At 39.5% G+C, this 25245-nt stretch overlaps 3 protein-coding genes across 3 annotated transcripts; all 3 read right to left on the reverse strand.

Annotated features, from left to right (window-relative positions):
• Positions 1-539: 539 nt before the first annotated feature.
• LOC125247788 (E3 SUMO-protein ligase ZBED1-like) lies at positions 540-2786 on the reverse strand. Its single transcript, XM_048159607.1, has 2 exons — positions 1506-2786; positions 540-1201 (listed from the first exon to the last, which is right to left on the reverse strand). The coding sequence occupies exons 1-2, from the start codon at positions 2784-2786 to the stop codon at positions 779-781; spliced, it is 1704 nt and encodes a 567-aa protein (XP_048015564.1). The 3' UTR covers positions 540-778.
• A 5487-nt stretch (positions 2787-8273) lies between these two features.
• On the reverse strand, positions 8274-9149 carry LOC125264831 (stonustoxin subunit alpha-like). Its single transcript, XM_048184620.1, has 2 exons — positions 9008-9149; positions 8274-8772 (listed from the first exon to the last, which is right to left on the reverse strand). Exons 1-2 carry the CDS (start codon positions 9039-9041, stop codon positions 8543-8545), a joined length of 264 nt encoding a protein of 87 aa, XP_048040577.1. The 5' UTR covers positions 9042-9149; the 3' UTR covers positions 8274-8542.
• A 13151-nt stretch (positions 9150-22300) lies between these two features.
• On the reverse strand, positions 22301-24859 carry LOC125264869. The gene has a single exon (XM_048184665.1). It carries the CDS (start codon positions 23919-23921, stop codon positions 23262-23264), a length of 660 nt encoding a protein of 219 aa, XP_048040622.1. The 5' UTR covers positions 23922-24859; the 3' UTR covers positions 22301-23261.
• Positions 24860-25245: the final 386 nt, after the last annotated feature.

Below are 25245 nucleotides of genomic sequence, written 5' to 3' on the forward strand. Positions count from 1 at the left end.
ATGTGATTATGCTACATAAATTGCAATTGAAATATTTACAAATTCCCAGTGTATTTTCTTAGTTTTTAAATCTGTAAACAACAGAGTTGTTTTTTTAATTTATATAAAAATTAATAGTTTTTATTTATTGTTAATTAATCTATGAGTCCAGTTATTTGATGGTGGACATTCAACAGGTGGTCTTGTCTAGGCTATTCCATCAGGCGCGTTGCATCAAACTGGTTTCAGTGGCAACACTGATAAATTTGATATTAATTTGAAACTAAAACTCTGGTTTTTCGGGCTCAAGAAGGTAGATTGGTCTTCAGCAGTGTTCATCTCCATGCTAACTTAAGCTACACTGCTAACCTGCTCTGGAGAAGGTTTTACTCTGGGTAAGATATTGTAGTGGGTTGTAGGGCTGGACGATAATCGAATTCAGAACCTCTAACCGACGTAATTTTCTAAGCATGTAACGATTCACTGAACTCGCGATGCGATACGATTCACGATACTGGTTTCACGATACGATTTTCTCATGATTGTTTGTACAAAATGAGATTTAAGAAAGATAAATGAAAAAGTTTCCTTTTATTATTCCATTCTCACTCAGACAAAATGCTGTACATTTCTTTCTGAAACTGAAATATCTTTATCAAATAACAAAACTAAATTGAAATATTAAAACAAATCCCAAATAAAATAAATAATACAAATAAAATAAATCTTTTCATATAAACAAACTCAGGCTTTGCCAGTGCTCTTTCCTAGCTTAGAATCTTTTTTTTTTTTTTTTTTTTTACATGTTTTTTTTAAGAAATATCAGCATATCCACATTTTCTGGGCAAAGCTGAGATCTCTGCACATTCACAATGTCCCCTGCTGATGAAAAAACCCTTTCACTAGGGACAGAGGTGGCTGGTGTGGAGAGATATGCTTTTGCTATACTGGATAGCAGTGGGTATAGCCTAGCATTCTCTTTCCACCACTTGAGTGGACAGCTATTGAGGGAAATGGATGTTTCAGCTCTGTACTTATTCATTTCTGCATCAATCTGACTGATGTGCTGTGCAACTGGTTCATCGAAAGTCCCTCCAAGGAGATCTTCCAATGCTGTTTTCTTGGAAGGAGGTTGTTTCAGCTCTGCTCCTGCTCTGTCTGTCTGGCCAAGAGGCTGCTCTGCTGCAGGGGGGTGACCACTGGCACCTTCTTTGCTCTCATCCTGCACAGAGGAATAGCAGAAATAAAAAGACTAAGTAAAATCTAAGTACAACATTGACAGGGGTTTCACATTGTTATAAAGGCAAGATTTTAATATCATTTGTTATAATTTGTATCATTAATACTCAGTTTACACAAACACATTTGGAAAAATATGCCATAATAATAAACAAATTATTTTAAAAAAAATCAATTTAGAGAGAGTAAAATAAATACAATTTAGAGAAAGAGTAAAATAAATACAATTTAGAGAGAGTAAAATAAATACAATTTAGAAAAAGAGTAAAATAAATACAATAGGCTACCTGGTTCTGCAACATCAGTACAGCTTTCTCCTTCAGTCTGTGGAATACATCATCGCGTTGGTCTGTCTCTAGATGAGGCAGAGCCCGGAATCTGGGGTCTAATGCGGTGCACTCCAGCAGGTGGTTGTACTCTGAAGTGTATCTGTTGTAAAGGTTGTTCAGTATAGCTCTCTTTATGTTGCTCACAGTGGGGGAATCTTCTTCGTTGGATGCCATGTTATGCTCGATCATATGCTTTAAGGGCACAATGAGAGACACAGTGGGTTTTTTTTCGTCACACAGCACAGTGGTGGCCGTTTTGAGTGGCTTTAGAAGCTTCACTATGTCCTCCGCATCACGGATGTCTGAGCCATCCAAAGTGTCGATGTCACGGACATTTCGTCGAACGTCGTTGCTCAGTAGAGTTGCTGTCACAGCCGCTTGCTGTTCGAGATAGCGTTCGATCATATCCAGACTGCTGTTCCAGCGCGTAGCGACATCGATGATTAGCTTATGCGGTGGAAGCTCCAGCAGTATCTGTTTGGCTGCGAGCGCAGCTGTGGCTGTGGAGCTTCGGTGAAAAAAGGCAGCAATACGCCTCACTCTGCCCAACAAACAGCTCACGTGGGGCACACTCAAACCCGCTTGGCTGGCTAAGTTCAAAGTGTGGGCAAAACACCTGACATGGGGGGCTAGCCCAGCCTCTCTGACAGCAACATCCATATTCCTCGCGTTGTCCGTGACCACAGCAATTCCATGGTTGGCCTTTTGAAGCCCCCATTTACTCACAGCTGATTTTAAAACTTCAGCAATATTAGCTCCTGTGTGTGTTTCGAACAATGGGCGAGTTTGGAGAACAAAATTAACCATCTCCCACTCACTGGTTATCACATGGGCTGTGACCGTAAGATAACTCTGGGTAGCCCTGGAGGTCCAGCCGTCGGTTGTAATTGATACACTATATGCTTTTCTGAGGGTCTCAATTACCTTAGATTTTGTTTCCCTGTAAAGCGCTGGCATGACAGTCTGGCTAAAGTGGGGGCGTGATGGGATGGTGTATTTGGGCTCCAATTTGTTGACGAGTAGCCTAAATCCTTCATTTTCTACGACAGAAAACGGCCTCATATCTTTTGCCATGAAAACGCCGATACACCTTGTGATCTCCTTGGCTCTCGCACTCGTCGCCGCGAGTGGGGCTGCAAATCCGCCGGTCAGTGTGGTTTGGCCCACTAACAGGTTTTTACGTGCAGCCGGCGGTGACAGGAGCTTCTCACGGTGGTGACGGTTTGTATGCTGCATCATGTTTGTTGTGCTATTGGTGTATATTAACATCTTCTTGCAGTATCTGCACACAGTTTTTGTTTTGTCCGTTACCACCTCACCGCTTTCATTTTTAATCTTCGGAAAGCCAAAATGCCGCCACACATCCGATTTGAATGAGGTTGGTGCATCCTCACTGCTATCGCACCTGCAAAGCGAGGTCAAAATATAGGCTACTGCTTCAGCACCCCCTGCTGTTTAAAACGTGTATCGCGATTCGTTTAACATCTCAACCGACACGAATCGTCACATATTATTATCGATTTTCAACCGACTCGGAGTGCATCGTTACATCCCTATAATTTTCCCGTGTCGGTTATTTTGTTTTTTTAATCCTGTTAATGCTTCCCCCTTAAAAACATACTACCGCCTGTGTAGCCACATGACTCAGCCCCATCCAGTCAACACGAATGCATAGGTAAAATCAAACTCTGAGCCTCCTGTACCCATTCTGTGACATCAAACAACTTCCCTGTGCAAAGGATCATGGGGTCCCGAAGTGTCCATCAGTTGTAAATCCTTCATTCAGAAGGGCCCTCTGAAGTGGCCAGTTTTGAGCACTTCGGTTTGGAACGACCCTTCAATATGGCGGCCATGATTGTTTCCACTCCAAAGTGCCCTTCGGAGGGCGATATATCCCGTTTGGAACACACCGCGAGTCTCCCCAGACATCGGGTCTCCGATCATGTCATTAGAATTTTGCTACTAATTTAGTATTGGTGGTATTCGAACCTTGATATTTAGGATGGTAAATTGCATAAAAAATTAAATAAATATTGATGAGTCAATTCGGAGGCATACTCTATAACGATATAGGACGACAAATGATTACACCAGCAACTCTTAGGATGCGCATGATTTTTAACCATTGCGCAAGGGGGGAAGTGAAAATCAAAGTCACTGACAGATGATTTGATGATTTTTAAATTTTTTAGTCAAATGCAACATTTGTGTCCAAAAACAATCAGAAAAGGTGTGTACATGGATTTGAATGTTAAACTAAGGGGAATACCAAATGAATTTAAGGATGCAGATGAATTCAAATCAGAATTTGAGTATATTTGTGTGTATAATTTATGAAAAAATATGAATAACATTTATTGTAATTAACAGAAGCTCATTAACCACACTGAAGACTCAGAACAGTTGGGGACCCATAAACAAAAGGACATGGCAAAACAGATAAACATTAAATTGGTTGTTCGCAGAAGAAAAGAGGTATTTGTGAAGTATATGAAGCTAACTGTTGTACTTATGTTCCAAATAATACAGCTCCTGATGGATCATTCAACGAGGCAATGAAGAAACTGAATAATAAGGGTAGAAATCACTGAAAATGAAGGAGATAAGCATATTGGGAACTAGTTTGACAAAATATTTGAATTACGGGGTAAATGATTTACTAAAGTTAGAATAATAATAGCAGTGGCTGTTGCTATTTTTGTTTTGTTGTTCTGTTGTATTGTGCCTTTTCTCAGATCAATAATGGCCAATGCAGCTGACAAACAGATAATCAATGTATCTGTAAGATGAACTGGAGTCGATATCGGATGCACCAACACTGGAGTGTATCCAATTGGTCCAGGGCTGGATGAACTGGATGAATCTCTGTAAGACCAACTACATAAAGAGATGGAAGGGGTGCCTTTTTTATTTTTATCACAAAGTTTGATAATATTTTTGGTGAGAAAGGGAGTTAGCCACATCATGTCTTTTCTTTGGGGGAAAAACCAAGTAAGTAATTTAGAACTTGGGTAGAGTAGGCAGTGAGTAAGTGGGTGTTTTGTGGGTGATTATTTTGGCTAAAACCCCCTTCCTGTTTTTATTTTCATTTTTATCTTTTATTATTTTCAAGTTATTATACTTATATTACACTACCTGAATGAGAGGGGACGACGGTCATTATCCGTGTTACGAGGTAATGCAACCAGATTTAAAGGGAAATGACAAGAATGTTTTCTTAAATATCATTTATTACTATACTCATTTATTTACTCATCATTACTTTGGAGTTGTAATGTGTACTTACTAACCTACTGAAATGTCCAATGGAACTCGAGAAGAAAGGATTAACGAGCACATCAGTGCTTGGCAGCCTGGGCAGACTTTACTTGTGGTTTAAAAACCCGCTGTCAGCCCCAACACCAGACAGTGCCCTAGGCAGGACCAGGGTACCTCTGGCAACGGTGGAGCAGCCCAGATAGAGCTCCAGGCCACCGGAAGCGCCTGAGATTTCCTCAGACACCATGGGAGAACCAGTGGACCAAAATTAATATCTTTAAATAATGTTATATTATCCATAATGAGTTTAATCACTGATATATTCTATATACGTGACAAGACATTCCATGCACATGCCTTAACACAAATTGTTGATTGTTTTTTATTTTGTTGACCCCCAGAGTGTTTAGTTAGGGAGGCAGAGCCTTTTACACTTCCCTAGTAAAAATTGTGGGTGGTGATGTTTGACTCTGACCTCTTCTGGAGTGCAGTCACATGAGGCAGCCATTTGGTAGTGAAAAGGAGGACCACTATTGGTCCTGAGACAGAAGATGAGAGGGCTGACTTGTGAGGTTGCACTCTGGGAAAAGGGAAATGGAAGTGGGAATTAAGAGATTCCCAGAGGGGGGATATGATGGAGTATTTTATCCATCCAACAGAAAACAATTGTAGAATTTGTTTGCTTACTATAAAAGAAGTGTTGTGAGACCCTCTTGGCCTTTGTAACTGTAAGGGTCAAACAAGTTTACTTGAGCATATTTTGTTGGTAATTTTCCACCAGACAACAGGTGGCTGCAAAATGAAGAAGACCATCATTTAAGGGTGTCACATGAAGGCTTCTTGCCTCTGGGGAGTGTTGACTGTTTTGATACAATGTTTCATTTGGCCAATGGAAAAAGGGCTGACCATCAAATTGGCAGAAGGCCCATGAGAAATGAAGTCAAAAGATGTACAGTAGTTGGAAGCTGGTCACCCTTACTAAGAAAATTCTCTTACATAAGAAACACCTGCAATTACTATGGCAGAAAGGTCGGGGAGTACATGGGAAGGAGGTGTGGGAGAAGAGCCCCCGTAGATGATATCATGGAAAATAACTGTTAGGGTGAATATTACCAGCCAATGATATTACTTTGGTGTATTTCAAGAGATAAGAAAAAGCCAATGATATTAATTTGGTGTGTTTTTAAGAGATAAGAAAAAGGTATAAAACTGAGCCCCGGCTAAGGGAGCCTCAGATGCGGAGCTGGCATCTAACTTTGTTGCTTGACAATAAAGTTAAATACTTCTGAGACCTGGAACTTCGACTCTGTGAGTTTTTCTGAGACCTGAAACTTCGACTCTGCAAGTTTTTCTTTGAGACCAGATCTGAAGGGACAAAGAGACATCGAATCTGCCACGACATAATTGGCGAGCCAGCCAGGAGCCAGGAAGAGGTTGAGGTGGAACTGCGGTGGATGTGCTGGCATGAGGCTTCACAAAACAAAGGCGCTATACAAATAAGATAAGCAATTTTGCTTATATTTGTTTTGTGTGGCCCCTTGTGAGCTAATGCCTGCATGGTGACTGCCTAAGACTTCACCAAAATGAACCAAATTTAAATTGAAATGAATACAAATTTAAATTGAAATGACTAAAATTTAAAATTAAATGAATAAAAATTTAAATTAAAATGACTAAAATTTAAAATAATTGATTGAACTGATTAAAATGAAAAGAGAAGTAACTTCCAGGTCCCAGGGGTAGCGCATGCGTGTGTCTAAGTATTTGTTTGTCAATGTTATTATTATCTATAAAGTTTTTTTTTTAATCAGTAGAAGATTTTTGGTGTATGTTATGACCTGTATCATCACTCATCATTAGATATAATTATCATTAGATGAGTATAATGCTCCGCTTGTTACAGACTTATGTCATATTTATTTTTTGATTAAGATGACTTGTTTTATTGCACTGCACAGGTACACGGCTCTTGTGTGTGGGATAGTGGCATGCACAGAGGGCCGGGGGGGTTTGAGCTCATTTCCAACCCACAACACCCCCCTACCCTCCACCCAAGAACACAATTTCCCCCAAGGGAGAAACCTCCAATGCGATTGCGCCCCTGACCTATAAATGCTTTAATAAATGTAATATATTTGATAAGTACATGTAATATGATTTCAAATAAATGCTGTTCGTTGAACTTTCTATTTTTCAACTGTTTTCAACATTGATAATAATCAGAAATGTTTCTTGACCATCAAATCAAATTGTAATGATTTCTGAGTTTGAATATATTTTATTTGAAAAGAAATTAATATTTTTTTTCAGCAAGGATGCATTAAATCGATCAAAAGTGACAGTGAAGACATTTAAAATGTTACAAAAGATTATATTTCAAATAAACGCTGTTCGTTTGAACTTTCTATTCAAAGAATCCTGAACAAAAAAAATATTGTACACAAATATTTTGTACATCTGTGCACAATAAATGTTTCTTGATCATCAAATCATCATATCAGAATGATTTCTGAAGGATCATGTGACACTGAAGACTGGAGTAATGATGCTGAAAATTCAGCTTTGATCACAGGAATAAATTACTTTATAAAATATATTCAAACAGAAAACAGTTATTTTGAATTGTAATAATATTTCACAATATTACTGTTTTTACTGTGTTTTTAATTAAATAAATGCAATCTTGGTGAGCAGACGAAACTTCTTTTAAAAACATACAGTCCTACATTTGTCTTGACTTGCTATCGTGCTTCATTTCATACAGTTTGCACTCGTTAATTTATCATGTCATACAATGTTTTAAATATTTAAGTAGACGTCGAATAGTACAAAGTGTTTTTTATGTTTCACTCATAGCTCGGGCTATGTGCTCTTTGTGGTTGTTAAATATGTTTTGTAATATGATTGTTTTACAATATGTGTTAATGAATCATGTTTTAAATGAAGAAATATAAATAATGAATCCACTTTCCCTGAAATGAAATTTGTCAGGACTGCATGATCTCAAAATGTTTATTGGTGCAAACTTTGCAAATAACACATTGAATCAACTGTATTTAAATGAAGCGTGTCTTGCCTAAAGCCCCCTTAGCTGATCTAAACCCACTGTAAACCACAGCTTCACAGGGCTTACTGCTTATATATATATATATATATATATATATATATATATATAAGAGTGTAATTAAACACGAGGAACATACTGTAGCATACCTGAAAAAGGGAACGTTTAAATAATATTCCTGAGTAATATGTATAAAAATATATTATATGCATCAAAATTAAAACATTATGATTCGTGTTGACTACATTAGAGAACTGATATTTCACATCTACACAGCTCCAGCTCACTGAAGATAAAATGACAGTTTTGTTGCCTCTGCATTACCGCTTTTGGCTCAGCAGGTGTTGCTATTACTGCACATGCGCAGATGGAAAGCGCATTCAACACTCATCGTTTGGAACACAGTTTCACTGATCCATAACAAATCCTAATCCCAGGATAGAGTGGTTGAGTGAATGTGGTCTGGACTGTGTGGATGAGGCTCATTGTGTTTCTAGAGATGCTGTAGAAGGACAGAGTTCCTGCACTGTGATCCACATACACTCCTAATCTATAGTAATTCTTCTCATTCACTGTTCTCCTGATGATGGGCTTTACAGGGAGATCAGTCTCTATCTTATTGTGTGTGAATGAGTAACTGGAGGGAGAGCAGTTCAAACTCCAGGACTGATCATTATATCCAAATGCACACTGATATATCCACATATCCACTCCACTCAATCTCCCAGTAACAGCGTCGATCACTCACACTCTCTCTACACAACACCTGAGACACATAATCAAATCTGTCCGGATGATCAGGATACGACTGTGGTGTGTGAGTGACAGTAATCACTGTGTTCCTCTCAGACAGACTGAGACGTTCATTCACTGTGTTCAGATCCAGAGTGATCCGATGGGAATCTGATGCAGATAAAACACATCACAATCAGGAATGATCAATCTGATCTTTTAATGTATCTTAACTCTTCATGGCTTAATGTTCAGTGTATCATCAGTGTGTCAGCTGACCAGATATCCTGAATCATCATTATCATGATCAATTATTAAACTCTTCTATCATGATCTCTTTCTCCTTCTCCAGGAAGAACATGAACACATTCAGTGAGTTTCTCTGCTTGTTTTCTCAGTGACTTACACTGTAGGAAGTCGTTCCTGGTCTTGGGATTCATGTTGGTGAATGTGACTGTGGAAATCAACAGACATGAACAGTGTGAAGAGAAATGACAAAATCAAATGCATTCATTTCTAATATGATGTTGTACAATATGACATTAGATGATAAAGAAAGACTCATTTCTGAGAGCAGATGAATCTTATTCATTATTTAATGATAAAAACTATTTGACACTTACAATCCTGGTGAAAAACAAGTGCACTTTAGCATACTTTTACTTTTTACTATACATACAAACTTTTATTATTACAGAAATAATATAATTTTAAAATTATACTTGAGAGCAGATTGAATGTAGACACATTTTTTAAAATTGTAATTAAAATAATTATTTGCTAAGATCATAAATGTCTGTGTAACAGGTCGAGCGCATCAAAAGCATCACATTGGGACCTCCGGTTGACGGCTGATTAGTATGGCGGATTAGTCTTTGAGCTCCTCAAAGTTGGGTTGTACTTTCCCCTGAAATTCAAACTGATTGCTTTTGAAATAGACATATTTTGTCTGAAAATATGGCAGGGGGAGGCAAGAGAGGGCCTAGGAAAATGCAAGGAGATAAAGAACAGCTAAATTTTGAACAAGACGAAGCACATGCGAATGCCGAAATAGAAGATGGTGACGGCGAGGCATCAACGTAGACCCTACATGAAACTATGCTAAGTATTAGCAAACAGATATGTGGCCTACGGACCGAGCTGCAATCGGATCTGGATGCATTCAAAGCAGACATGAAACAAGAGATGAATACTCTTAAACATGACATCAACCAACAACTAACAGTGACAAAGCTAGAGGTGCAGGAACAGAGTGAAAAACTCGAAGAAACTCAGAATTGCATAGGAGGACTTGAGACTTGGTCAACGGCAGCCAACGACGCACTCAAACAATTACTAAAGGAGCAAAAGAAGATGTCGGACAAGATTAACGACCTGGAATCAAGGGGGAGAAGGAATAATTTGAGAATTTACAGGGTCCGCGAAGGAGAAGAGGGCAACTCCACAAAGACCTTCGTTGAAAACCTACTTCGAAGTTGATCAGCGAGGGTACTGACCCGCAAATACAACGAGCTCATCGCTCCCTTGGCCCCAGGATCGCGGAGGTCTCGACACAGCTGTCCTGCTGGATCAGCTGGAGAGCGCATCACCATGGCAACCCGCCCCTCGCCACAGAGACAAGGGAGCTATCAAACGCGTACGCGATGGACTACAGGAGTTTCAGCGTTCCCCGCCCTAACTAAATTTCGGCATGTCCTACGGGTGCTTTTGGCTTGTTTATTTTGGGACCAATAACCCACACATAAAACGTGCTGATTAGATCTACGGTTGTAGTTTACAAAGTTGATGTTATTTTAGGCATTAGGAATATATTTACCCTACTTTGAGGATGACAAGTTTGAGCTGGAATGAGTGAAACTCATTTTGCGTTATCACTAGTTCTGGGAGGGGGCCCTCGCTTCGTGCGAGGCTTTTCCCCCTCACTTAATGTTGGGATTACAACCCAGAGTGTACTTCTAGTACCTCATTTTGGAAGTCATTGTGTTCATTTTAAATATACTTCTGTGTGTTCATTAGTTCTTTTTTGTTGCTTTTTGTTTAGGAGGCTTTGGGAGGAGGAAAAGCTACATTTTATTTTATTATTATCTGATGATACAAAAACTTGAAATAATGTCACTGAATGTAAACGGTCTCGGGAATGCAATCAAAAGAGCAAGGGTAATGACAAAAATAAAGAAAGAAAATAAGCACGTTATCTTTCTGCAGGAAACCCATTTGTCACCACAAGAGCACGAGAAACTTAAAAAATTTGGATACGAGAAAATATGCCACAGTTCTTATGTTCATAGTCACAAAAGAGGTGTAGCCATCCTCATCTCGAAGCCGTTGAAATTTGACATATATAAAGAAATAAAAGACAAAGAGGGGCGCTATGTTATAGTGAAGGGTAAAGCTGAAAGCAGCAAATTGACTTTAGTTTGTATATATGCACCTCCAAATAGTGATAGACACTTTTTTTAAAGACTTATTTGATGTGATCTCTCTAGAATCTGAGGGAATTTGTATTTGTGGTGGGGATCTCAATGTAATACTGAATTATAATCTGGACACAACTAGTCAAATCAGAAATAAAAAAGCAATTGGAAAATTTGTAAACACTACACTTAAAGAAACTGGACTTGTAGATGTATGGAGGCTATTACACCCCACACAAAGAGACTATACCCATTACTCTGTCCCGCACTCTGTACATACACGGATTGATTATTTTCTAATGCAAAAAGAAACATGTTACAGAGTGTTGGACTGTAAAAGTGGAGTCGCTGATATTTCTGATCATAATGTAATTTTCTTAAATATCCAAATAGACTTCACACCCAAAAACTCTGTGTGGCGGCTTAATGTGGGTATTCTCAACAATGAGAAAATTGTGAATGATATTAAGCAAGAAATTGATACATTTCTTAGAGAAAATGATAATGGGGAAGTTGACCCTTTAATTCTCTGGGATGCGTTGAAGGCTGTGCTGCGGGGAAAACTAATAGCTATAACTGCACAACTCAAGAGAGTTAGAAAAGAGAAGTATGAAAGGTCCCACTTTATATTAAGTGGCCTTAACTACTATGTACTTACATCAAAAAATAAGTACAATGTACTTATTGGGTTCATATTGAATTGCAAAACACATTTTCAGCTATTGAGGTGGGATACGGGTAAGGTTAGGGAAAGCTTTGCTGGTATGGGTAGGTTTAAGGGTAGGGCTAAGGGTTAAGTGAGGGGTCAACAGTGTAATTATAAATGTAATTACAGAAATTAATTACAGATGTAATTACATGCAGGTATTTTTAAAATATAAGTACAATGTAAAAACATGTATGTACATAATAAGTGCATTGTATCAAATGATTATTTTAAATGTAAGTACATAGTAGTTAAGGCCACTTAATATAAAGTGGGTCCCAGATAACGGAAGTAAAAATACAAATAGAAGAATTACTTAATCAAGAAGTAGAGAAAAAGGCAAGATACATCAAGCAAAGTTATTATGAACTTGGTCCCAAGTCAGCAAAGTTACTTGCAATTCACAAAATTAAAAACCCAATATCACAGAAAATTGAAACTAAACCTGAGGAGATTGAAAAGATTTTTAGAGAATACTATCAAAAACTTTATTCACAAGATGAGACCGTGGAGTGGTACAGAAAATTTCGTGACAATCTGAACCCAATTTTATTAAGATCTTTTAACTGGACGATAAAGGAAGGCCGCATTCCACCATCTTGGAAAGAGGCCATTGTGTCTTTGATTCCCAAGGAGGGGAAAGATAGAGATGATTGTGTTAATTACAGACCCATTTCCATTTTGAACGTGGACTAGAAATTGTATACTTCAATTATTGCTAAAAGACTGGAATCATTTGTTACAGAATTGATTGATGAGGATCAGTGTGGGTTCATTCCAGCTAGACAAACACAGGATAATATTAGAAGAACTTTACACATACTCGGAAAAATCAACAGAGATAAATCAAGTGCAGCTCTTATAAGTTTGGATGCTGAAAAGGCATTTGACAGGGTGGGGTGGGAATTCCTGTACCAGACGCTTTAAAGATTTGGATTCAATCAAGACTCAATAAAAATTATTAGGGTAATTTATCAACAGCCTACTGCCAGAATCAAAGTGAATGGGTCTCTAACAGATTGTTTCTATTTGAGCAGAGGGACGAGGCAAGGCTGCTGTCTGAGCCCCGTCCTCTTTGCTCTGTACATTGAACCACTGGCACAGGCTATTAGACAAGAGGAAGGAATAAAGGGTATCACTATGGGACAAAAGGAGCACAAAATAGGATTATTTGCTGACGATGTTATGCTATACTTGCAGGACTTGGACACCTCTCTCCCTAAACTTTTGGAGGTAATTGAACAGTTTCATGTTTGCTCTGGGTTATAAACTAAATATCACAAAAACTCAAATTATTCACTTTAATTACTGTCCAGGAGAAAGAGAAAGGTGGAATGGCTTTGCCAAACTTTCAAGCTGCACAGCTACGACCTTTGTGCCTTTGGTGTGATAACTCTTATATTGCACGATGGAAAGATATTGAGACTTTTGTACCAGATCATAATGTTCAAACCCTGTTGGGGGAGGAAGGCTTAGATGACACTGAATCCTATAGTTACATTTTCTCTTGAGATATGGTTCTCTTTGATTAAGCAATTGAAACTTAAAAATGATCAAAGAATACTAAGATGGATCGCACTGGACAATAGATTTAAGCTGGGTATTTATGACAGGACTTTTAAGGATTGGATGAATAGGGGCCTGACAGCTTTCTGCATAGCTATTAAAAATAACAAGATGAAGAGTTTTCAGGAGCTAAAGGATCGTTTTGATCTAAATAACCATGACCTATTCAGATACTTACAATTGAGAGATTACTACTGCAAAGAAATTAAGGGGATTTCTTCTGACGTGGTAAATCCTCTTATTGAAATAATGTGTGGCGCTTACCAACAAAAGACTAATACGATTGTGTCTAAACTCTATTGGAGTCTGATGGAGAACTTGAAAAACACTACACTCTATGTTAAAACAAAATGGGAGTCTGAATTAAAGATTGTCCTCACAGAGGAGGAATGGTACCAAACATGCCGTCTACTCCAGACCTCCACCAACTCCCAACAGTGGAGAGAATTTAATTGGAAGTGTTTTATAAGGTTTTTCATCACTCCTTATTTGAAGAGTAAACAACTTGGGATACCTCAAGACTGTTGGAGGGACTGTGGTAGTAGGGACGCAAACCACGCTCACATCTTCTGGACATGTCCTAAAATTCAACCATTTTGGACTATTGTTAACAATACTTTACAGAAGGTGCTGGGATACATGATCCCAAAGGATTGTAAAGTTATGTTTCTTGGAAACATCACAGAAAGTGTGCGGAAGGAGGATCTTTATTTATCCAAGATTTTGTTATCTGCGGCCCGAAAGGCTATTACTAGATTTTGGCTCAAATCGAATATATATATATATATATATATATATATATATATATATATATATATATATATATATATATATATATATATATATTATTATTATTTTTTTTTTTTAATTATTTTTTTTGTTGTTATTATAAAACTCCAATAAAGATGCAAGTTTAAAAAAAAAAAAGCATCACATTGTAGGACTGAGAAAAAATTAAAGTTAACTAGTTTCTGATGTGTTGTGTTGATCGTTATTTGCGATTAGCGCCATAGCGCCTAAACGGCTAATGTTATACACGTGTTTAATACATAAAAATTGTTCCACTGTAAACGACTGGGAACTACACCATAAGGCTTGTAACCAGGCTTCTTTGGGCCACCAATGATTTCCATAGTAAGAAAAAATACTATCAATGGAAAAATTGCCTTTCGGAATATCTGCCCTTTTCTTTATACCTTAATAGGGCAATGTATTCTAGGAGACAAAACTCATAAAATCCAAACTATATTAAATATTTCAGTTCTTTTGGATATGTCTCAAGTCCAGATGATATAAAATGTGGCGGCTGGCTTGAAGCAGTGCATGCCAGTTAGATATTTTGTGTACTTTTGTGTACCACATCACTGTGTACTACCGCGAGAGCAGCCGGAGAACGAAGCCAGCGCAGCTTCTTCAGAGGAACTGCAAGAGCTCTGATGACGACACAACTATTTCACCATTGGCCCGATTCAAAACATGTGTTTTGTGTTCAGTCTGTCAGCTTCAGATCCGGTAAAGCTCACAAATATATGTATTTTTGTAACAGTGAAAGCGGTTTTCATGCAGTCGTGATGTTATATTGTGGCATGTTTATCAAAATAAAACTGATAAAATAAGCAAAGACCATAATTCAATGGTATTTAAGAAGTATAAAGTATTAAGTATGGCCTTCAGCCATCAGAACTATTGGCTCAAGAAGAAATGTTATCTGTAAACTCTCAAAACATCAAAATTGTTTTGGCATGCAGTGCCTAAACCAGAGTAGCATGAAGTGATGCTTGCCATCAGGTCACGCTCAAATTCCTCATATGTTTTCAAGTTTTTAGATAGCTTTAGAGTGAAAAAACATGTGGCAAAGCACAGTCAACAAATTCAACTTCCAGGTCTGATGACCGCACATCCCACCCAGTCCAGAATGTGAGAATGACTTCAAACGCTCTCCAGATCCTAAATGAGCATTAAAATATTAGAAAATAAGCCACATATTTGGCAATAAAAAAGGAAATAGGCAAACTAGGGATGTCCTGAACAAATCTGAAGGATCAGTATTGAGGCCGATCAAGCATATTTTCAGCTGATCTGTATTGGCTCTCATAAGCCTCATCCTTTATGTCAGCTACCATGCATTGTGGAGTAAGTATGCATTGCAACTTCAAGCAAGTTTGTCTGCTGGTTTTATTATTACCCCTGCAATTAAAGCTAGCTGATTGCCTATAAGTAGGTTATTTTCATCTGCCATCTTGGCCTGAAAAATTCATTGCTAAGGGTATGTCTTGCTTCAGGCTTGACTGGCATTCTGACACCACTAGCTTCAGGCTTTGAAACTTTTGGTTTTGCCTTCTTTTAATTATTATGCTTATTGAACGTACAAAACGATCAACACAAGTTTGTCCTGTTAAAGTAATGAGTTTTTAACAAACTATACATTACAAAGATTTAAGACTTGAGCATTATGGAGTCCAAACAGTCACAAAATATTGTATTCTTGCTTTAAGTACAAGCATTAGGAAAATGCAAGTATAGGATATAGGGCTACAAAATATACAATTTTAGCATTGAAATTACAATTGTCAAATGTCAAGAATAGTGTTTGTGTTTGATCTCTGATCTGTATGTACCAGATGCCTCCTGGTTCACAATGCATGTGATTCACAAAGCTTTATAATTTGCACATGTTTAAGTCCTGTTAGTTAAAACATTTTTGCGACTGGTCTATAAGTCACACACTCTTCTCTGTGAATGTGCGCAGACAGCATGTGTATTAGTTTAGATTTCTTTCTTTTTAATCCCTAAGGTATGGTCTAGAGTACAACGGATGTTTACATCATGGTCACGAATGCCGCTTCGACCCCTATCGGACGCACCCCATGTCAGGAGTGCCCTATGGGGTTCTTAGGAGGCAGTTTGACGACAAGGTTGATATTCTGCGGAATGCATATGGCTTGCAAATTGAGGTTCTTTGGGAGTGTGAATGGGAAAAGATGAAGCGGACCGACCCTTCTGTGATGGAATTTATGAGTACCTATTCAGCCCCTGAGAGACTGAAACCGAGAGACGCCTTGTTTGGGGGACGTACTAATGCTTATAAACTCTATCACAAAACGGTTGATGGTGAGAAAATAAGTTACGTAGATTTTACAAGCTTATATCCTTTCTGTCAGGCTAGGAAAACCTATCCGATCGGGCACCCCCAAATCATTTTCAAAGATTTTGAACCGATCGAAAATTATTACGGTCTTATCAAAGCTACCGTTTATCCGCTCCGCAAATTACCGCACCCTGTTCTCCCTTACCGTTGCGGCGGGAAACTAATGTTCCCTTTATGTCGTACGTGCGCTCACGTTCAAAACCACACATCAAGCTGTAGCCATACGAAGAAGAGAGGGCTCACGGGCTGCTGGGTCAGTCTCGAGCTTTTAAAACCATAGAGAAGGGTTACGTGGTAGCCAAGATCGACGAAGTTTGGCATTTTACTCAAAGGTCAGATACATTGTTTCGTGATTACATAAAGACTTTTTTACATTTAAAACAGCAGGAATCCGGTTACCCATCAAACGTCGTCACCGATGCTGAAAAACTGGCTTACATACGCGAGTATTATGAGAAAGAGGGTATTCGCCTCGACCCTGAAAAGATCGCCCACAACCCCGTGCAAAGGTCTATCAACAAGTTATTGTTGAATAGTCTTTGGGGGAGGTTCTCTATGAGGGAGAATCTTCCTCAGACTACTCTTGTGAAAGACCCCGAACATTTCACCAGAATTGTTTTTGGTAAAACCGACAGTCTGTCATATTTCACATTCGTCTCGGACGACGTTGCTCTTGTCCAGCATCGCTCTGCAAAAGATGAGGTTCGCGAGACTCGTGACATTAATGTGTTTGTTGGGGCGTTTACTACGACTCACGCACGCTTGGAGTTGTACGAACTCATGGACAAACTCGGTGACCGCTTGTTATACTCAGACACGGACAGCGTATCAAGGGAGAGTGACTGGGACCCACCTCTTGGGGATCATTTGGGGGAGCTGACGAATGAGTTAGACGACGGAGATTATATTACAGAATTTTGCTCTAGCGGGCCAAAATCTTATGGGTATCGCACCGCCAAAGGTAAAGTATGCATGAAGGCAAAGGGCATAACGCTCAACGCTAAAAATTCCCAAGCTATTCGGTTGGAGAGTCTTATTGGTCTGGTTAACAGCTATGTGACAGCACGTGACAGTACGCAATGCATCCTGGCACACACTGAAAACATTGTGAGGAATAAAAAGACTCTCACACTCAAATCAACAAATCAGTCGTTAAAAGGTTTAAGGTGGTGTATAATAAACATCGGCTTTTGTCTGATTTCACCACTCTCCCTTATGGCTACTGATCCGATGATGCATAGAGGGTCACGGGATGCTTCTGATTTTGATTTCAGACTTCAGCATCCATTTTCCGCTGTAATCAGCGGTCCTTCAAATTCAGGTAAAAGTTATTTTGTAAAAAGTCTGCTGGAAAATGGAATGAAAATGATTCTAAAAAAATTTGTATGATGAATTACCTTTGTATGATGAATTACTGAAATTGTTTGCCATTAAATTTGTGGAAGGAATACCAGAGAGTCTCAATGATGATGATTTATTACCTGTGACCAAAACAAATCTTTTGATTCTGGATGATCTAATGAACAAAGCGGGTGAGAACAAACAGGTCGAAAAGGTTTTCACTCAATTTGTACATCATCGTAATCTCAGCGCTATTTATATCGTACAAAATTTATTCGCTCAAGGCAAAACCAGTAGAACCATTAGCTTAAACACAAATTATATGATTTTGTTTAAAAACCCTCGGGATGCCAATCAAGTAGCGGTGCTAGGACGTCAAATGTTTCCTGGAAATGTAAAATACTTTATGGAGTGTTATCAAGATGCTACTAGCAGGCCTTTTCATATTTAATGATAGACTATAAAGCAAAAACTCCTGAGCAATACCGTCTCAGAACAGGTTTGCTTTCAGACTGCCAAGTGGTTTATCTCCCGAAAAAAAAGAAGAACGTGATCGACCGCCATGTCTGCCAGACTTTGTAAACATCTACCGCTGTTAAAACTGATACATAAAGCTACGCCTAAACAACGCCGGCTTATTTTACAATCTGCATCCGATTAACTCATTTTAACATTGTGTGAAGTGGCTCTTAACATTCTCTATGGTACAATTCCTATAAACCAGCGACAGTACCAAAAACTTAAAAGGAGAAAAAAGGAAATTACATTTGTCGTCAATAACAAAATCGGTCTATCTGCCAAGAAGCGAGTCTTCAATCAGACTGGAGGATTTCTTTTACCGCTCCTTAGCGTTGCAGTGCCCTTTATTTCCAGCTTGATATCATCTAGACGTGGTTGAGGATGGAGTATGCTGAGAAAATGTATTTAGTACCGCAACATCAGCTGGAAAAGCTGAAAAATGACAGTGTTCGCGAAAATATTCAACAGGTTGTAGAGAATGATCTGGATACTTCCATAAGGAAAATCTTACTCAGATCTGATTTGGATCAGCACGAAAAAGCCAAGCTCTATGCGAGCATTCTGACTCATTTTTTGACGATCGTTAAACAAAGCGAACGGGAGAGTAACGTTTTAACGTTGTCACTACCCAATTCTGAACCACCGCACAAAGATGAACGATCACCAACTATACCTGAAGATGACAGAGATGCGGATGACGTCGTGAGTGAAGTTCTGAAGAATGTGCCGTCAAGAAGTGTGAAAAACAGCCGGTACATATTAGACAAAATGTCTAAAGCTAAAGGACTCAGTGCATGGAACGAGTCGGGGGAGTTTGTGTTCAGGGGAAAAGTCGTACCCGGGTTGCGCATGGTTGATTTGATAAAAAATGTCACAGTGCCGCAAAAGGTCCGGGATGACAGAAGACCCCCAGGATGGTCAGAGTTTATACACGCCTTTGCCGAGTTAAACATTCCGTTTTCTACTGTGCCGAATCATAATGTTAGACGGGCAATTAATTCTTTAAAGAGACCCGATACTGCCACCCCGGAATATGAAAGTTCTAATATTGCTACACCGGAACATAAATCGTTTTCTAAAAAACCAAAAAGAAAAAAAGCACGCATGTCAGGTACTTCAGAAGATTCCGTGTTCAAATCACCGTCTATCAATCGAAGTCAATGGTTAGAATTTTAAAATGTCTTGTTTGTTAATATTTGATTCATGTTCTGTCTGCTTAAATAAAAACACAATAAAAAGATTTCAGTTTTAACAGTCTTTATTTATAATCGAAAACTCAAATTGAAAACTCAAACATGATTCATATGAGTATTAAACTTTTGCGCACACTGAATACATGAGAATTTTTCATTACACACATTCGGTTTTAATCTTTTCACAAAGTATGCTACCATTTTATCATTTTTAATATAATCGTCGCTATTCAGCTTAAACAGATCGTTATAGCTACGTCCTTTGATCATATGATACAGAAAAAACACGCAGTGTTGTCCACAAGTATCCGATGCGAAATCCTGCACACGTCTGGATGAATATACTACTTCAGACGCATTGGTTAGCAGAAAGTTTTTGATGGCTCCTGGAAAACAGTTGCTGTTGGGGGGATTTCCAAAACTGTCGAAAAAATAGCCGGTACCGTCACCATGTAAATAAACAGCCAGCCAATGTTCGCCTGGTAGCAACGCGGGGTGTGTGTTAATAATTGATGCGGATGGTGAGTTCCTTAATGGTGTTTCAGGTAGTTGATCGCTCAGGAGTACCCCAAGAAAATGAATGCCGCATGATATATTTTGTCCATGATACCGGTGAGCTGTACTGTGTTCATTTCAATAGTAATCGACCAGCACCTGTCTGCGGTTAGAGAGTTCAATGATACTATCGAACACTGCGTAGATTAATAAATTAATAGTCTGAGGCAGCGGTTGTCGGAAGCGTGCCTCGAGCCTGATGAACGATATGTGCTGACCGCACTCTTCGTCAGGTGTGAGGTTGAAGGCGTAAAGTGTGTATCCATTCAGAAAGTCATCCCTGTCAATACAGAGTGCTTGGTTTTTAAGATGTCTTCCAGAGGCCATAGCCAGTTGATAAAATTCTCGTACAGCGGCCCTAGATTCAAAATTCGGCTGTAGCGGTTTGGCAGGAAATTGCTGTCCATCGACGTAGACTGCTAGGAACTCCAAATTGTAATGTTTGAAAGCGAAAGGGTTTTTATTGTAGGCACCTGTGAATGCATCGTTATCGACCATAGCCAGGACGATAGATTTTGGTAGCGTTCCTAAAAACTAATTTTCTTGATTCGAAACACGGGACCCTGCTGGTATGGAGAAATTTTTTAGACAAACACGGTCTATGGGGTACTTTGCTGTAGTCGATAGCAAAGCCTGGGCATGACCCAGTCTCACAGGGGGTGATACAGAGACTTTCTTGACAAATAGGCTCGCTGACATAATATTTAATTTGTACGCCACATCGCCGTCCCTCATCAGACAGAATTCGTCTTTGGCTCTGATCATTCTCAGTTTAATGTCGACGTTATTCAGCATCAATTTTTCTTGAAAGAAAATATCACTGTGAATGGGGGCCAACAGTTCCACCACTCTGCTGCCCGCTGTGTAGGCGGCTCTCTTTGCCAGCCCCTGATTGCGTCCCCCGGGGTCAGTAGCATCCATATGGCCGGCTGTGTCTTTGTAAAACAAGTAGTTGATCAGACTCTCGATGATACATCGGTAAGGATACGTGCTCGAACTCTGAGATATCAAACGATCGCCCAGGCTCACATCGACTTGTGAAAATATAGTAGCCCCCGGGTAATTTATCAGGCCAACCTTGGCATCAGCTGGTAAATCTTCGCCGTTAGGCTTCGTGATTTTAAGACATAGATACAACAGCGTGTTATTTAGGTCGACATAATCGTCGCCATTCCCCGCTATAAAAAACTCCAAAGGTGAAGAGTCCGATATAGCCGATAAAGGAGGCACTTCTAAATAACTGCTTTTCTCAATAACTGTCTGCGTCAGAGGAACCGTAAATAAGTCCAGCTCAGACTTGATGCACTCTCCTGACATGCGGTGGAGTAATGCCATGTTAGAATATGGTTCTTTTAACTGATAAGTTTTGCTTTACAGCCTTCTTACGCTTTCTGCGTACGACTGAATGTTTCTTGGGACCACGCTTTGTTTTCTTCTTTATCGAATGACCACGCCTCCTTATACCCGGTGGTTTAGACATTCTCTTACGAGCCATGACCATCAAACCCGACCCGTCTTGAGATTTAGCGTTATCGTTATACGTTCTCGACAACGTGTTTGAAACAACGTCGGATACTATATTTTTAGCAGCCGATTTTAAACAGCGGTATAGCCATCCTAAACAAAACTCTAAACAACCCCCCTAACCCCGCCCCGTACATGACACCACCCCCTGAATATCCCGGTAGACCACCGCCGGCCTGATTTTGGTAATAGTTAACATAATCCGTAGCATCCATCCCACGGGGGTTGTAATACGCCATTTTTTTAAAAATGGATTGTTTCGACGGTTTAAAGTGTAGTTTTATGATGACTTTGCCGTAAGAAAATTGTATTTCGCGGTTTTGGTCGTCCTTCAGTTCGATGGTAATATCTGTGATGAGCTCCTTGTTGACCGATGCGTAATGTGGTTTGTCGTATCTAACACTGACGATATCATTGTTCTCCCCCGTTATATGTACGCATCTCAAAAGGGGGACATACGAATCACCGACCGATTGATATTGGATAATGTTGGTGTAAACGTACATAGTATAGAAACCCGTGTTGATATCGGCTTGATGAGGAGTGTATGTAGTTTGGCTCGTTGTAAAATCAGCATCTTTATGGTAGGCCGAACGTCCGATAGCATCACCCGGATTCACTCCTAAAATAGCAGCGAGTTTCCCAAAGAAGGATACTGAAACGTTAGGTCTCGCAACCATATACATCTTGTTTTTTAAAGGATCATGACTCAATACAGCCGTCGGTACGAGAGTGTTACTTATCGCACGGATCACATCACGAACGTTCGCGTAGTACCCACCGTCTATTTGTACCTTTCTTGATACATAAAACCCTGATAATTCTTTAAATGGATATGGGTCTGGGGTATGTTGTGTATGTTTCGTGACCGGTGCGGGGGCGGTGTGTAGGGTGAAAATCCCGTCTTCATCATTAAAGGAGTACCAACTTCTAGGATATTCAATTTCAACGAGCACGACCTCCCATTTACCTTTCAAGTTGATAGGACTCGCTAACCTTGTTCTGTAACTAGAGATACGATTTTCCGGATAAACCGACAAAGAAGCGTTGCACGGCAGCGTAACGTAGAATCCATCGTCGCCCATGGTACGTTTACTCAAATGATCAAATCCTGTATGCGTTCATGTGTTTTAAGGCGATTGCAAGTCCACCAGAGTTTTTTTTGTCTACATAACTATTAAATTTCGGTGGCCAACCTAACCATTTCACTAAGACAAGTGTAGATCTCCCCTGTTTTTTCTCCCCTAAAATCTTTCTATCTTAAATGCTTTGTTTTTGCTCACGATTATTTTTTGTAACTCTTTTTCATAAAAAACTCTGTCGATGACCTCACCGTCATAATCAGACAGTCTGTAAACAGGAGGCTGGCGTGGAATACATGAGGATATTGTGAAAAATTCTTCTGTGTAGTTCTGTTCATATCCTTTGGTGAATGGACCTCTCACTTTAGAAATCCGAACAACGTCTCCGACTTTATATTTAAACACTGCTTTTTCATTCTTCTTTATATCTCCGTACAGATTTTGAAACACCAGACCCTCATTTTCTTTGTTGACGTCCACCGGTCTCATTCTAATACTACGATGATAACTGGTGTTGTAGCCCTGTAAAATATCTTGTAAAACGTCTATGTAACGCCGGGAATTTGTAGCCATTAAAAATCGCCACATTCGACTTTTTAGCGTTCTATTAAATCATTCAACGACGCTGGCTTTCAAATCAGTAGCCGTTGCAAAATGATTAATGTCATGCTTTTTCATCACATCTTGAAAATGTTTGTTGAAAAATTCCTTCCCCTGGTCCGTCTGCAATTTCTGAGGTACTCGGCCATCTTGGAGTATAGATTCAAACGCTTTAGTTCCTTCGACCCCGCTCTTATTCTTTAACACACGTGCCCATGCATACTTGCTAAATACATCGATGCATGTTAGCAGATATTTATTATTATCATTGTCTTTGGAATAGGCCGACATGTCAACGAGATCCGCTTGGAACTGGGTATCGCAGCCTTCGCACTCATCCTTTTGCTTATCGCTGATGAGTTGTTGCAGTAGTACTGCGATCGTGACTTTAATGATTCTGAATCCAATGGCAGAGAAGCATCCGTCTGTGGTGTCGAAATTCTTATTGGCAGATGTAGGGCTACTATCACACAGGCCAGTTAGGAAAGTCAGATTGCGATATCCAAGTTCAGTGCAGAATTTGTCCAACCATCCTTTATTGTCATCAGATGGTGTAGGTTCATCTGTCAGCATATGATCAGTAGCATTATCATCAGTTGGGTCAAGAGTTCGGCTGAAAGAGACTCCACAACTACTGTTGCGACCCCGCTCTGAAGTGACGTCTTGAGACATGGCTTATAAAGATGTTCTGAGGGGAGGTCCAGCCTTACCGCTCTCTTTATGGGTGTAGTGAATGGGCGGGGACGGCAGAGCATATGTACTGCTGTGTGCGCATCTCTCGGGGTGGAACAGCTGCGCTTTAATTCTGTTGTACCCATCATGCATGTCACACCATTTGAACATTTTGTTTATGATTGAGAAAAGGGAACTCAGCTGAGCCAGATCACACCATTTGAACAAAAATTGCATCTCATACATATCATTATGTTCAATATGCGAGACAGCTCCTGAGCGGTCGCCGAGTTTTGTCTTGTCTTTGCAACAGAATATGTAGACGCACTCATCCTGTTTCTTATTAGAATAATCACCGACCACTCGGAAGCGGACATTCGGAGTTATCCCATCCCACTCCGCGATGTACAAAGGTTCTTCTCTACAGTCATTCAGATCTTTCCAGACTCGTGTATAAAATAAAGTCCAGTCTTTATCCGGTAATACAAGGCATGGGTCTTCCCCCGGTATAAATTCATCTCTGTTTTCAGATGTGTAGAGCGTAACGACCCGACCCGCTTTATGCAGTATGTAACCGAATACACGGTTACTATTCATCAAAAATTCACCTTTCGCATACTCCTTATTGTCATGGAGAAATTTTGTCAATTGGACATGTCCGTACGCCTTTCTCGGAGCCAAAGTCAGACTTTCCATCATCTCTTTGCACCATTCTGGCTCACGGTTTTTAGGTGAGTACAAACCAGACATGTTTTGCAGCATTTTTCTGTTTCAGCAGAAACCCAAGCATTATTTATATAGACATGTGCCGGAATGCGGATATCGTAGCGTCAAAGTTCAAACGTTCAAATTGCCCACCACACCTGTATAAACACCATTCCACTTCCTGAACATAAAAACATATGACACTCATAAACACAGTCCAGAAACAGATGGTCACACTTCCTGCAATAAACAAAGTCCGGAAACGGAAGGGCATAAGGTCATATCCTGTCATAAACACAGTCCGGAAACGGAAGGGCAAATAAAGTTCACACCTGTCATATCATAAATCAAAAAGCCATAAATCATATTGACACAAGGTCCATCATATCACTACTAAGGTTGAAGCAATGTAGTCACGTCGACTGTTTTAACAATGTATTTTAATACCCTTCTGGACCTCAAAAGATGCAGTGTCATGTGGATCAGATACCCTCAGATTTCATCAAAAATATCTTAATTTGTGTTCTGAGGACAAACAAAGGTCTTACGGGTTCAGGACAACACGAGGGTGAGTAATTAATGACTGAAGATTCATTTTTGGATGAACTCACCCTTTAAT

This window comes from Megalobrama amblycephala, linkage group LG1 (assembly GCF_018812025.1).
Source record: "Megalobrama amblycephala isolate DHTTF-2021 linkage group LG1, ASM1881202v1, whole genome shotgun sequence".
Classification (NCBI taxonomy): Eukaryota; Metazoa; Chordata; class Actinopteri; order Cypriniformes; family Xenocyprididae; genus Megalobrama; species Megalobrama amblycephala.